General features: G+C 32.3%; 1 protein-coding gene across 1 annotated transcript in view; it reads left to right on the plus strand.

Annotated features, from left to right (window-relative positions):
- Positions 1 to 4,299: 4,299 nt before the first annotated feature.
- LOC143043028 (uncharacterized) overlaps positions 4,300 to 15,942 on the plus strand; it is a 38,900-nt gene continuing 27,257 nt past the window's right edge. The window contains exons 1-2 of the mRNA XM_076215526.1: positions 4,300 to 4,367; positions 7,165 to 8,348. Of these exons, the coding sequence (XP_076071641.1) occupies positions 4,316 to 4,367; positions 7,165 to 8,348 (1,236 nt within the window). The 5' untranslated portion in view covers positions 4,300 to 4,315. The remainder of the gene's footprint in view (positions 4,368 to 7,164; positions 8,349 to 15,942) is intronic.

Consider the following 15,942-nt stretch of genomic DNA (forward strand, 5'->3'; position numbering starts at 1 on the left):
GGTAGAGGATATCAAATGAGTTGTTGTTATCCAAACAGTATGTTGATAGTGAAGGGAGATGATTAAGGTTCTGATCTGTTGTGAGTATCTAAATTTATTATTTGTATGATTCATTTTATCTTTAAACAATTTTGATTAGTAGCAAAATCTGTTATTTATCTGATTATTATCTTTACACAATTTTATTTAGCGCCATGAACCATAGAGACGTATTATAAACTAGACCGATGTAGCCATCATGTGTTCGTGTGTTTTAAGAGTCATATTACCATACGGGTATATCTAACACTGCTTTTGTGCGAAGTAATAATCATGCAATTTTTTTTTCCTGTTGACAATTATCGTGGCACTTTAACAACCACAGATCGAAACCAAGACACTGACACAGTGAAATAAACTCTCTATTCTACACGAGTAGGTCTGGTGCCAAAAAAAAATAGAATAGTTTATTTACCTTTGGTTAATAAAATAGTCACTACACCTGTGCCAGTGTTACATGTATGTGTACTTGCTTTTTTGTCGCATATTATTGTCGAGAAACCAAACAGTGGTATATCAAAGTAGTCAGCGTGTAACATTTTTAACACCATGGTATTTTCTGATTTGGCGGCACATGTAAAAGCATGTTTCATTTAAATAAGACATAACAAAACATTCAAATTAACGTTTTGTTTTCTTAAACAAACAGTTTTCTCGTATCATTGGATTAGTTTTGCTCAAATTTAAAAGCAGCGAAACTTACAGGTTTAAATAGCGGTTATTTTGCAATAAAATATAGGTTAAAATTATTGTTTCGATAAAATTGTGATTAACATGATCATGGTTCCTACATGTTATCAAAATATTAATAATTTGATAAATAAAAAGAAAATAGACATACACGTAATCTCGTTTAATAAAAAGCTTATATCTGTTTTAAATAACATACAATTTTGTTGATGAAAAAAGCTAACCTGATTACTTTAAAAGCAAAATAAAATATTTTAATAAACGATATTTCTGTCAAACATATTCAATTTCATTAACATAAACTAAAAGTCTAAGGCAATATTCATCAACATTATTAAGTTTGAATTTAAACTATAAATGTATCACCGATGGAATGTAATCAATAAAGCGATATTATGTTCAACATGTTTTAAAAGTTGATACATTTATGAAAATAACACGCAACAAAAGAGCACAAATTATCATGGATGCACAAAAATAAAGGAGAATTTAAAAATAAAACTGTAGTAGATATAAACACAAAAAAATAGTTGCATGGTTTCAATTCACTAGATTTTGAATCATTGTTTCTTACAGAAAAGTGACAAAAATTTTACATCTCAGTAATTTAATTAGATTTCACCGGTGTAGTATGATTTTATAAGAATCTGTTATCATTTTTGTATTTTATGTCCATCAGTTAAATAATTGACGTTTGAAATATTTATAGTGTATTTTAATTTTTCGGGAACTGATGAATGTTAAGGGAATATCCAACACTTTGACTCAAAAAGATTTTGCTAGTATAATTTTCATTAATTATCTTTTGACAAACTAATTATCTTAACCTGCTGACAAAAGTTCTTTTTTTAATTTAATCTTTAAATTTACAGAATAGATGTATAGTAGTTTGACAAACACAAATTTTGACCATTGAGAAGCTTGATTTCTCCAAACTAACAGCTTGTTATTAATAAAGGCAACAGTAGTTTACTGGTGTTTAAAACATTCAGGAGATATTTTTAGTGTTAATTCTTAAATATGTTCTGTACGACCTTGATTTCAATTCTGTTTCATTCTTATAGTTCAATCTTATAGGATCAAAATGCTTGCAATATGCTTCGATTTAGATACTTGTCAATGAATCCAGAGATATTCTCATCACCAAATACAATAGGAACCGGCTCAAGCGAGAAAATCAATCTTGCTGAGATGATCAACGATAATCAATAGTTATCGCTATTTTACAAATTTTTCCTTTGATCTTACTGAGTGATAATTTCCGTTTTGAGCAAAGTAGAGTGATAGGAAAAATTATCGCTAGAAACTAAGGTTACACGTGCGGTTGTCAAGAAAATTAACAACATCGTCATATGTAAAATAGCGATTAACAGATTAATATTGGTCATCTCAACTTGAGTTCCGACTCAAACGAGAAAACAAGTCTCGTTTAAATGACCAATGACATTATTTAACAATATTGCGATGAAAATTTGTTTTTGATTCCATTATTTTGAAATGTTTTATTCTCAGCAGATTTTATTTTTTGTCACTTTGTTTTTTATGCTGCCTTTATTTTACGATTTAGTTTTGATAATAAATTTTGTCTATGAGTTCTAGAGGAAAAACGTAACAATAATCAATTATCTATAAAGAGGGTGGTAAAGGGCTATTTTTGTGCAACGTATTTTGCCATTTTTATTTCACGTGCAGCCGTGAAATAGGTTCGTTATTCCTCGTGTTTCGTGAAATCGGTAAAAAGTAAACGTGCTTGGAATTTAATTGTTCTTTCATCGAGAAATGGCAATTTATTTCGCGTTCTTCCGTGCAGAAACTCCCTTTATGCCCCTCTTTAAATATACAAATAAATAATTAACAGAATATTGAGTTTTAAAGTGATTATATCAGGTAGTATATCATGCAAAGTATAATACCGTTTTACAATCAATATATTATTATATTGTATTCAGTTCGAACAAATATTCTGGTTATTCTTGAATGGCTTTTGATTTTGAACTCATTGACTGTACCATGTCTGTGCCATGTGCACATGTGTGCTTTGGTCATTCTGTGAGATTTATAGACTTACTTCTTACATATATACATGTACAGTGTACTTAACATAATCGCAACATGAACTTTCCAGTTTATTTTTCACAATCTAAAAGTATTAAGATGTTTAAAAAAAAATTGTCGCCTGATTCTGATCGTATGACGTAGAATTAAAACTGAGGGGGATTAATAGCACTTTTTGTAGTATATATCTTTATTCTCATCACCAAATACAAGGTACAATATAATACATTGAATATAACATAAATATACAATATATACAACAACAAAAACAAAAACAAAAACAAAACAAAATTATTCATGAGGACACACTCGCTTGTTTAAAATTCGCATGAACTTACATAAATCTATGAGATCTGTCCTATGTGTAGACAACATATATAGTTTCATTAAATAGTATACTACTTGGCCTTCTATTAAAACTTATATCTATTTCTCTCTTCTTTACAATGTGAATATTAAGTAATGTAATGCAACTTATCTCCAATATCTTCATTACATAAATTTTACTTTCTTTTTTCTCTTTCTATATAGTCTACCATCTTCTAATTTCGACAGGAAGTTTTTGTTAACATATTCTAATTTTACATAATGCAAAACAAAATCGTCTAAAATATTAAATAATTATTAACACAATAAATTCTTAAAAAAAAAGATAATTCAAGGCTTTGGAACAGTTTTAAAAAGTCTCGTTCCATGTTTGTTTGAAATGATCCAACATATCATATTTCAATCATACATCTAGAGCTATATGTTCCTGATACATGTATAAGAAAATCCACATTCATCAAATATACGTTTAACAAATATTAACCATTTAAAATCTATGTTTTAGTACAATACAAGTGGTACAGTAGTTAAAATAATACAAGAATACTTGACAGCTTTCCCATTATCAATTTCGACCAGTATGATATCACCCTTAGTTTTACATCAATAGAAAGTGAACACGTCTTAGTTCATCGTATCTAATACAGTGACTCGTGGGCAATTTCAGATTTAGGAACAAATTTCAAAATTTTAGATGAAGCTTTTCAATGATATCACAGTTATTGAATCTCCATATTTCTCATATATACAACAGAACAGGGTTGACTGTTCTACCAAAAAGATCTAACTGACAAGAAACTAATAGGTTATGGAGAAGTGTTAAGATCCCCCAAATAAAAAAAACACTTGTCGTCTGATTCTGATAGTACTACGTAGAACTTAGACTGAGGGTGGGAATTAATAATACTTTTTGTTAAATACATACTCCTCATCACACCCTTTTCGCGAATTTGCTTTCCTTTCCTTTTAACTGAATAATAAAAAAAAAATCATAGATAACAATGAGGTTTATCTAAATTTTGAAAGGTTTCAGTTACGTATAGCTGTGTCTTGAAACATCTCATCATTATATTTTGTGCGATTTGAAATACGTAAGGTTTAAATAAGACATCCTTTGTAACTAAAAAAGATAAAATACTTAAATTTTAAATGTCAATTGATAAAATAGAAAACCAATATCTTTTTCAGTTAATTCATTTGATGGATGATGGCTTACAAAGTCATCTTTGCATCACTCCTGCTTTTTCATTGCACAGGTAAGTCTATTAATTATGTTTACAGGTAGGTGAACCGATAAATTATGTTGATGCACTTGTTGGTGTATTACTTTATTGACAGATAGATTTGTTGATTATTATTTTAAAGGGACACTAGCTGTCAAATTCATGGTCACCAATTTGACTAAAATTCTATTATTTGATGAATGACAATGTAAAACATTTATCCAAATCATAAGCAATATAAAATAAGAAGTTTACATGGCATTATGTCGAGAATATGTAGCTTCGTTTCGTGTGGGTTTTTTTTAGTCTAAATGCCATCTAATTAATTATCGAGTTGGCCTCCGAATACTTCAGATGACCATAGAAGTGATATAATCATAAATAAAGATATAAATAGATAAAGCAAACTCGTGTAATTGGTTTTTTTTCTATGTCTGTTTAATTTTATGTTATAGACTAAAAATATATGTTAATCATCGTGTTTACCTGTATAAGAATGAGTTTTTGTGGATCGAATAACTCAATTAAATGATTTATGTCTTGCAAGTGAATAATACATTATCAATGTTTCTACGCTTATTTTGACAAAATTAACCCATACTGGCTGCTAATTATTTCACTATTTCACTTTCATTGATGATTGAACAAAATATATTATATTTTTTATTTTTTTAATTAAAGTAGCTAGTGCCCCTTTAATACTTAAGTGGGTTGAATATTATATTGACACACTGGTGGATTTACTGTTATATTAACACACAGGTTAGTTAATAATTCTATTGACACACAGGGGGTTGATTATTATATTGACACTCAGGTGACCTGATAAATTATGTTGACACACTGGTGAGCTGATAAATTATACAGACACACAGAGGGCTGATTTCTTATTTTGACCCACATGTCAATGTATTACTATGTGTATTATATTAGCAAGTAATTGTATTGAATTGATTATCAATTTAAACATTGATCAATTTAAACGGGTCCTTTCTATTCTTCTTCTAAACAAATGTTACATATTGTCATTAGTTTTTTTTTAAATATTTTAAGAAAAAAGAGGCAAATGATACTAATGGGTTAATTTAAACTCGAAGGACAAGAGGAAACTAACGATACTAGAAAACTGACAATGCCGTTGCAAAGAAAGACTATAAAAAGACCATCCCTTAAAACTAAGTTGACCAACACGAATTTAATAACAAATCGAAGGGGTAGTATTTTAGGGGCCATAAAAATAGAATTAGCAGTCGTGTATCAAGGATCCTGCATTTGTCAGTGAAGTTTGATATCATTATATCAGCGTTTCGATTTTTGGCTTTTTGTAAATTTGGGTTACCGCTACTTTCTTTTACTTGAAAATTTTCAAGGCGTCAGTTGTATAAGAGGTTGAAATATGATCTCTTTAGTTTATAAGCTATAAACCTAAGGAATATAGGTTTTGTATTCTGAAAAATGATATCGCTTAGGCAGAGGGTGTCTTGTCAATTATGCAAAAGACCAGCTTACACCTTTACACTCATCAATCGATAATATTTGGACTTTTTTGTACTATTTTGTACCAATTTGTTCCGTTTTGTATTGTATCATGATGGCGTCCCTACGCATTTGATTAAAAATGTACAGTGAATGAATCAGGCCTACATCCAATACAATCCAGAGAGCCGTGGTGTAGTGGTTAGTGCATCGGACTACTAACACAAAGGTTCTTGGTTCGATTCCCGTTTGGGATGAAAATTTCAGGAACTCAATTTTCGGCTCTCCCTTGACACCATCTGCGAGTATGGTCTTGAGGAAACGATGATAGTCCGTCGGAAGGGGACGATAAATGGCTGACCCGTGTTAAGAGAGAGTCATATCTATTGCACGTTAAAGACACTCTTGTAGATTTCGAAAAAGAGTAGGCTAATGCCGCTACAAGGCAGCACTCGCATCCGCAAAGTGGAAAGGGATTAATATAAGTTTCAAAACTTGTTTCCCAATCCACTATAAATAAATATGTTTAAACTAATCCAATTGAACAGAGTATTCAAAATTTACCATGAATCTTATGGGAAGCCTAATATATTGCATGTGGTACAGTTAACACTGCAATGACAGAAAGTAAAAGTTGTTGCTTGCCTTGTCTGTTTTTTGTACATTTAATTCAGCTGTTATGAAATGGTTATATAGCAGTTTGACAAACGCTAAATTTGATCATTGAGAAGCCTGGTTATTTTTGTTATTTTATGTGATTAAAACGTACAGTTGATTTAAAAGAGTTGACTCATATTAACGAATACGGAATAAGTAACGAATATGTAACGAATAAGGAAAAAGGAATAAGGAATAGGTAACGAATGAGGAATAAGAAACTTAACGCATAAGTAACGGATAATAGGTAATGAATAGGTAACGAATAAGGAATAGGTAACGAATAGGTAAGGCATGAGGAATAAGAAACTTAACGCATTAGTAACGAATAATAGGTAACGAATAGGTAATGAATAGGCAAGGAATAAGGAATAGGTAACAAATGAGGAATAAGAAACATAACGAATAAGTAACGAATAATAGGTAATGAATAGGTAACGAATAGGTAACGAATAAGTAACGAATGAGGTATAAGGAACATGTAACGAATAGGTAACAAATAATTGGTAACGAAAAGGTAACGAATACGAAATAAGGAATGAATAACTGACTTCGATTGACACTTTTCGCATGGTACTCCTAGTCCAATGTATTAAGGGTATAGCTAACATTGTGTTGATATGTTTTTGGTACATTAACACACCAAGATTTACCAATATTGTGTACTTCTCATAAGATTTTTTCAAAAATTTTACAGTTGTTTTTGGAGCAGTTTCATTTGTCATGGTACCGTTTGCGACTAACAACAATGGCAACGTGAAGGTTTCATTTGAAGTTCAAACACATTATTCAGTTCCATTATCTGAATTATCGGTAAATATTGGACAAAGACTAGAACCAGATCAAAATGGAGTATATCAATTTGATGTAGAACCAGATGATCATCTTATACCTGGTAATGTAACACAATCAGCTGTGTACATCAATATTGAACATGACAACATTCAACAAAACCTGATAGCATTAAGGTTGATGATCGACGACTTGGAACCTGTAACAATTTACCCAATTGAAAGTCTTGGAAATGAATATAGAGTAATTACCTATTGCCAGATTCTCGGAAGCTGTTTTCTTGCACTGTCTACTGTTCCTAATACTGGTTTAGTTCGTGTCAATGTAATACTACCCAGAGAAAACAGTATGGAAGTACAGTATCACAAAACATCCTACAATGAAGGACAACAAATACAAATCCAGTTATTAGATAACGAGACACTGCTGTTGGAATGTAAACAATGTGATTTCACTGGAACTCTTATCAAAAGTTCAGAAAAGATTGCAGTCTTTGCGGGAGGGATCGACACGATTGTCAGAAGGGGAGACGTTGAAAGTACATTCCTTGCTCAAATGACACCCGTCCACACTTGGGGAAAGGATTTCATATTAGTTGATTCCAATATTGACGATATGGGTGACATGATCCGTATAGTTCCTCGATATAGAGAAACAGTTGTAAAGGTTTCCGGTCAGACTATAACGCGTATAAATTCGACAGAGCATTATATACAAGGAGCCCTAAACCGAGGAGACATTGTTCACGTGACGGCAAATAAACCTATTATGATTTGTCAAATACTTACAACGGGCTCAAAACAAGGTCTGATGTTGAATGTACCTCCAACTGAACAATACTTTGAATATAACTTTAATACACATTGCAGATATAACGGTTTTGCTATTATTAGTGGTGACGAGGATGTAACAATTCATTCTGAACCAAGAATTATAGGTAATTCTGGATATATTGCAACTAAAGTGGATAGCAATTCCTGTCAATCCCTCAATTTAGTCTATAAGCATGTTACTATATTTGGACAAAGGGACCATGCCGGCACACCATATATCAAAGATACACTATATTTCAGTCAGCCATTTCTACGGGTATGTACTGATTATTTTTTTTTTCATTTCTATTTTATCATAATATTCGTACAAGACGCAATGCCTTAACGTAAACTTGGCGCATTAGTATGTGACCAGTCATGATATTTTCAGTTCAGTGTATGGAGGTACCAGGGTTAAAAACTTTTTTTCCCATTTTTCTATAGTTAACATAGATTCAAACCATTGACAGGCTATTTTGCTACATTCTTCAAAATTCGTTGAATTATTGCAATTTTTCAACGGTTGGTTTCGATTTTTTTGGATTTTTTTCTTCTTCGTAATGTATGTTCTTCTATTTTAGTTTTTCTATTATATCTATGAATCCAACAGTTCTACCATGTAGCGTTTCAGATAAATTTATGTGCCTGTTTATTCAAACTTGTTTAGGAAGAATGATATAAGTAAAATCATACATAAGCTTTTCAATACGATAGATAACTCGTACCAATTAATGAATATATGTACTCCTCGAAATCTGGTTCGTGAGTCCGCTTTAACATTGGTACGTTCTTCTTCTACGCTAATAACGATTCAGAGCACAACCTGAACGGCTCGGAGTCGGAATGGTGTATCAGGGAATACGCCTGAGTTATGTTCATTACAACTTTAAGTCGTTATATATTTTGTGAAAGAAGCTATGAAATTAAAGTGTTGAATTCTACAGCCTAAAATCCACAAATTTAACTGTATAACAATAAGGAAATAAATATTAATCATATTGTGAAAGTAAATCTAAATAGGTCCGTGTATATCTGCGTCCATTCGTTTTTCGTTTTGAAATATCAAAAACAAAAAACGAAAGTGTTTTCATTTTTCGTTTTTGATTTCATAAAAACCAAAATGAAAAACGAAAGTGTTTTCATTTTTCGTTTTTGATTTCTTGAAAACCAAAACGAAAAACGAAAGTGTTTTCATTTTTCGTTTTTGATTTCTTAAAAACCAAAATGAAAAACAAAAGTGTTTTCGTTTTTCGTTTTTGATTTCACAAACAAAAAACGAAAAACAAAAGTATTTTCATTTTTCAATTTTGATTTCTCAAAAACTAAAATCGAAAAATGAAAGTGTTTTCATTTTTCATTTTTGATTTCACAAAAAAAAAAAAAAAACGAAAAACGAAAGTGTATTTATGTTATATTTCCAACACAGTTTAATTGTCATTCAAAAAATGACAATGTTGTCATTTGTCATTCATTTAAAGGTCGTTAAAGTATACATGCACAGCGGTTGTCAGATCAATACTACTTTAATCGAAGATAATGTCGACGGATGTAAAAGTCTTTATCAATCTAAACAATAAGGGTGCGTGATCTTTACTTTTAAGTTTGGAGAGGTTAATCTAAGATGATGATATTGTAGCGTAACTAGCCTCTTTTACAAATAAAGCAAACTATATATTGTTGGCGAGGGAAGGGCTCAATGACGCCAGAAGAACTGGAAAAAATGATACAAAATCTTTCGCACCCTTTCTTAATCTAAAGCGCAAGTTTTAATTTATTTATTTTATTATGTTCTGGTCTCGGAGCAAAATATATAGATACAGTGTAAGACTTTTAGTATTTACAGGTATGAACAATATCAAAAGACATCATGTAGGATGATGTAAAAAATAATGTAATCCACAAAGTCAAGTGTGTGGCTATTGTTAGTTTAAACATCTATACTATTAAACGAGAAGACCTCATTGTTGGTGTCGCTTCTCTTCTTTCCACAATAAATTAATCAACACGACTCTGTGTCCTATATGTACAGTGCATAGTCGCATTTGTCATCCATTCATATGATTATTCAGATTGAGTTATTTTGGGAGAAAAACGAGAAAAAAGGCATCCGGATATTGTCCCGTCATTGGACGAAATTTTAAGTCAGATTATACTTCCGGTTTGCGTTTTTCTGTATACTTTGAACAAACAAATAGTACGAATAAAGTGTATTTTAATTCTGGTCAGAGTTTATTAAATGGAGAGGGTCTGTATACTATGTCAATTGACCACCATGGATCGATTACTAAACTAAGAATTGAAAGTAAAGACACTTTATTTATATAGTAATATACAGATAAGCGCTAAAATTATTCATGTGAACTTTTGATACCTTTTCTGAAATTCTCCATTCATTAAATATTCATTACAAAAACAAAAAAGATGTGGTATGATTGCCATGTTGAGACAACTCTCCACAAGAGACCAAAATGACACAGAAATTTACGACTATAGGTCACTGTACGGCCTTCAACAACGAGCAAAGCCCATACCGCATACTCAGCTTTATAAAAAGGCCCCGAAATGACGATGTAAAAAATTCAAACGAGAAAACTAGCGGCCTTATTTATGTACAAAAAAGGAAAGAAAAACAAATATGTAACACACAAACAAACGACAACCACTGAACTACAGGCTCCTTACTTAAATGTTCATAACATACTAAATGTAAATGTATGTTCATATTGAAATTGATAGAAATCCAAAAATTGGGAATTTTGGAAATGAAGGAGGAGGTATAAAACTTCTAACAACACTTTACATACTTTTAACTCCGCTCTGAATGCCCGCGATTTCGCGGGTGTGTTCTAGTATTTATTGATAGTGGATTGGAAATTTTCTCACCGGAACGGTAATCGAACCAGGAACTTATGTTTTTGTATAGTCCGATGCACTAACCTATGTTACTTTTGTATAATGAGGATCAATGTTCTAGTTCCTCGTTGAAGACCCTCCAGCTCCTTTCAAGATGAAGAACAGGCATAAAAGCCCTGTTCATTAATAATTTGTATTTTTTCTATATATTGTGTGCGATTTTGTCCCGTGTACATTTACTCCACATCTCTTTATTTTCTATTTCGGACCTGGACACGGGTCAATGCTAGTTTAGACTTCCAATGTTAAAGGTCATATGTTTTTTTATAAATTATTTGATGCCGTGGGATTGGGATTTTTAGCTTGAAGGTAAACCATGTCAGGTTTTTAACTTGTATTTACAGCAAAGATAGCCAGTTTTGTGTTCTGTAATATACTGTAACAATTTAATTTTACTTGTCCGATCGCATCGGAACTTCTCAAAACATCTTCCGAACAATATCTGGACGTCGGTTTCGTGGGCATGTACAATTGCTAAACCACACATGAACGTTCTTTAGTCTTCTTAGATCTATTCCAACTTGAAGTCTTTTTGAGTCTACGACAAGCAGAATATGATATTTTATACCATTAAATATTGAAGCCATATAGTCATGAAGATCGATTACTTGATTGATGTTCCGTTAACGTAGCCGCAGAACAAAAACGCGAGAGCTACTTTTGAATATTTCTACAATTTTAAGTAGTTTTCCACTCACAAACACAATAATATTTTCACATTAAAATATTTTTGTTTTTACACTTTTTAACTTTTATGTTGTTTTAAAATATCAATTTGACTTGAATTTGGGATCCCGCTAACATGTTTAACCCAACCAAATTCAAAATGTATGTGCCTGTCCCAAATCAGGAGCCTGTAATTCAGTGGTTGTCGTTTGTTTATGTGTTACATTTTTGTTTTTCGTTCAATTTTTGTGCATAAATAAGTTAGTTTTCTTGTTTGAATTGTTTTACATTGTCATTTCGGGGCCTTTTATATCTGACTATGCGGTATGGGCTTTGCTCATTGTTGAAGGTCGTACGATGACCTATAGTTGATAATTTCTGTGTTATGTTGGTCTCTTGTGAAGAGTTGTCTCATTGACAATCATACCACATCTTCTTTTTTATATTTATATGAGTATATTAAATAAACATGTATATACCAGCGGCTAAGTCAGTTTATATCTTGTTTTTCGTCTGACTATACAAAAGGCGAGGAGAGCTACTTGATAGATCAGGTTGACTGATAAGCTGTCTATATAAAGTAATGGGACAATGCATGGCATGAAGACATCCAAATAACCGTATGCAATACTCAAAAAGACATCCAGAGCTTACCATATAGTCATCAACTACCCACCAACAGGCCGTGAGCTTTGGTTGGCTCTTAACTCAAATCCAAGAGCACGTACAGCAAAATGTCAAAATATTCTATTCAAACTGGGTGACCTGGGAGAAAAACATTGAAATTTTCCAAAGAAACACACACACCCCTCAACTTTTAATAAGGATATTTGGTATTAATGCAAATGGGTCAACTATCCAACAAAGTTCAAATGTAGTGGATGTAAGCAATTATATATAGGCAACCATATAATCTTCAACAATTACAAAAAACATACGGTATTGTCGGCTACAATAGTCCATGAATTGAAAAATATGAAACAGTTCAATTGAGAAAAATAACAGCCTATTTTAAAACAACATGAATTACGAAAAACACATATAAAAGACATCAACAAACGAAAACCATTGAATAAGAACAAACTATACAAATCAGTGGAAAAGGGCTTAACGTATGAGATCGATACAAAACAGAAGGAAAAAAAAGGTATAACAAAAACACATACCGAATGTGGCAGGGTATTTCTACCTCGTTTTCAAACAATCAAAGTACTGAAGTACTGAACATCGAATGACTGCAAGTTCTTTTGGATTGTCACAAGCACTTGTCTCAGCAAAAAAAATCACATCTCTATACTTGAAAGTGAAGTTAATGTACAGATATATATTTTTTTTAAACTCAGTACACATATTCTATATCATATGATCTTTTTTAATTTCAATGCCAAATATAGAGTTCTGACCCTCAATTCCACGGTCCACTAGACATGGAAAATGATAGTGCGAGTGGGGCATTTATGTGGTATGGACACATTCTTATTCAAATCCTTTATTAAAGAAGTCAGTAAATTTACTACAGATAACACCACATTTGTAAATTAGACGAACTAATCTAATCAAAATGTATATCTCTAATTTCGTAATACTTATGTGTATGGAAAATTAATATATATATTAATTTTAATAAGATTGTTGAAAGAACGCGTTCAATCTTAGGATTTTATTCTTGTCAATTTTTCCGACCGAGCAGAGCGAGTCGAAAACAATTAAATAGACGGTTTTCAAGCCAAAGTTAATATGTTTGCTATACACACATATGATTTTATTAAACTTGGTTATCAATTGTTAATCAAAAAGACAGTCCTAGATAATAAAAAATCATGAAATATTTGGTCTATTAATAAAAAAATCACACAAAAAACAGTAGTTGTCGTTTGTTGATGTCGTTCTCGCTTCTCGTTTTTTAGCTCACCTGGCCCTAAGTGTCAAGTGAGCTTTTCTTATATCTTGGCGTCCGTCGTCCGTCGTCGTAACTTTTACAAAAATCTTCTCCTCTGAAACTATTGAGCCAAATTCAACCAAACTTAGCCACCATCATCATTGGGATATCTAGTATAACAAAAGTGTCCGGTGACCTTACCAACTAACCAAGATGGTCGGATTTCTTTTAAACTGAGTTTCTCTGTGCATATTGTTGTGTGTTTGTTTATTCTACATGAGCTAGATATAATTGTAAAGCGGGAGGGTTGAGATCTAGCAAAGCATGTGTAGCCCCGGCGTATTTTTGCGCCTGACTCTGATCTTTGTTAGTTTTTTTATGTTTTTTTTTTTGTTTTGTCTAAGTTAAAGTATGACGTCCATTTTCACATTACTAGTATATATTTTTATTTAGAGACCAGCTGAAGCCCGGATTTTTTCGTTGTGTTGAAGACTCATTGGTGGCCTTCGGCTTTGCTCTTTGGTTAGGCTGACTGTTGTTTCTTTGACACATTTTTTTATTTTCATTCTCAATTTTATTGATTGATCAATTGATTGATTGATTGATTGATTGATTGATTGATTGATTGATTGATCATTTTACTACAAGCAAAAGCTTGTTGCACAGCTCTTGAGCACGAAACCATGCAACAAAATATTTCTTAATATATTAGTACGGGAACCCCAGGAACTTCGTCAGTTTCAACGAAAAACGGTAGATGAAGGGAGTAACGAGGCTGAACATTCACCCCCCAAAAATGCTAAATACGACAGGAAAAGACGCGGAAAAAAAATAATAGTGTCCAGGACAGCAGGGCTGTCAAGTCTTTAGCGCGAGACTCACACATGTTCATGCTTATTTGGCGGCATTTTCCTTTGATCTATTGTTTTTTCTCTTTGATCTTTACAATTTAGCAAAAAAATCAAGCATTCATTTCCTGAAAAGTTGGCAGAACTGGGACACAATGATTCCCCTGGCAAGGTTGGCTGTTGCTGATGAAAAAAAAACCAGACAATGCTCTGTGAATATTGCCGTTAGTTGCCCCAAGAACGCCAATAAAAAGTCTGCTTTGAATGTGGGAACAACTAAGTTAGGTTAACCACCAAAAGAATAAATAACAGATCAACAAAAATATCAAATACAGTGTATAATGTCTCCTTCAAAACAAAGGACACCCACTTTGTATTATGCAGCAAACTCTTGATTTTTAAGGCATACTAGGGCTAGCAGGTCAGTTTTGATGGACTAGCAGTTCTTCCAACAGGGCTGCTGCCAATAAGTCCTGGGCAAGTTAGCTGTAACAAAAAATTTTAACCCCTGCTATGAAGTTACAAAAAGAAGCATTCAATATTTATAATTACATGTTTTAGCTAGGATCATGAAAACACGATTTTTATCAAGTTTTTATTAAATTCACCTTTGCACTTTATTGTGGGACCTCGTGTCATCATGAATAATGATTTTCGTTGTGTAATGTAACATGAGATGTGCAGTTAGCCAATCAGAATAACGAATTATAATGAAACATACATCTTATGTTATTATTAGTTATATAAAGGCAAAATCAATCGCTTTCGATATATTACGCAGCGTACTGCCCGCTTTACATTTTAAATAGTCAATTCAATAGTTAATGCGGGAATTCTCGCTACATTGAAGACCCATTGGTTGCCTTCGGCTGTTGTTTGCTCTATGGTCGGGTGGTTGTCGCTTTGACATATTCACCATTTCCTTTCTCAATTTTAACACTTGGAGTTTTTATAGAATCGTAAATAATTATGATTTTTTTCAATGATGGCAAAATTGCACTATTGGGTGAAATAGCTTTCCTTATTATTGGCATCCTGTCAAATAGTTCATGAAAAGTAATAATAATTCTGCATTAAAAGAAAAGAAAGTTGCACTCGTGCTTAACTTTTTTTTGCCACACGAAACTGTTTTTACAAAACATTCTACCTCTGAACTAGTGGATTTCGCTTAAATATGACTGGACAAAAGGTTTATTTTTTGTATTCAAAGTATGGTGGGCAAATAAATTATTTATTAGCTTAAAAAAGATTGATCCGTGCTATAAATTAACTTGTAATTTTGATCAAGTAGGCCCTAGATCTCTAGCTTACGTTCTCACCTAGAGCAGATAAAAGTATTGCCGCATTATTAACTGTCTGGTAAGGGTTTTTGTAGGGTAACGACCTCAACTTTAGACCTACTTTAGAAAAACAAAACTAAGCAGAACAACACCCTGGATTTTTCTACTGTAGACCCCAGCTACCCAGCTTCCCTTTGCACCTAGTGAGGACAATTTTTATTACATTTTCGGTAAGGATGGGGTTCGGTGTTCGACCCCAACTTTGGACCTATCTTTGAAAAAAAA

Source organism: Mytilus galloprovincialis, chromosome 8 (genome assembly GCF_965363235.1).
Source record: "Mytilus galloprovincialis chromosome 8, xbMytGall1.hap1.1, whole genome shotgun sequence".
Taxonomy (NCBI): domain Eukaryota; kingdom Metazoa; phylum Mollusca; class Bivalvia; order Mytilida; family Mytilidae; genus Mytilus; species Mytilus galloprovincialis.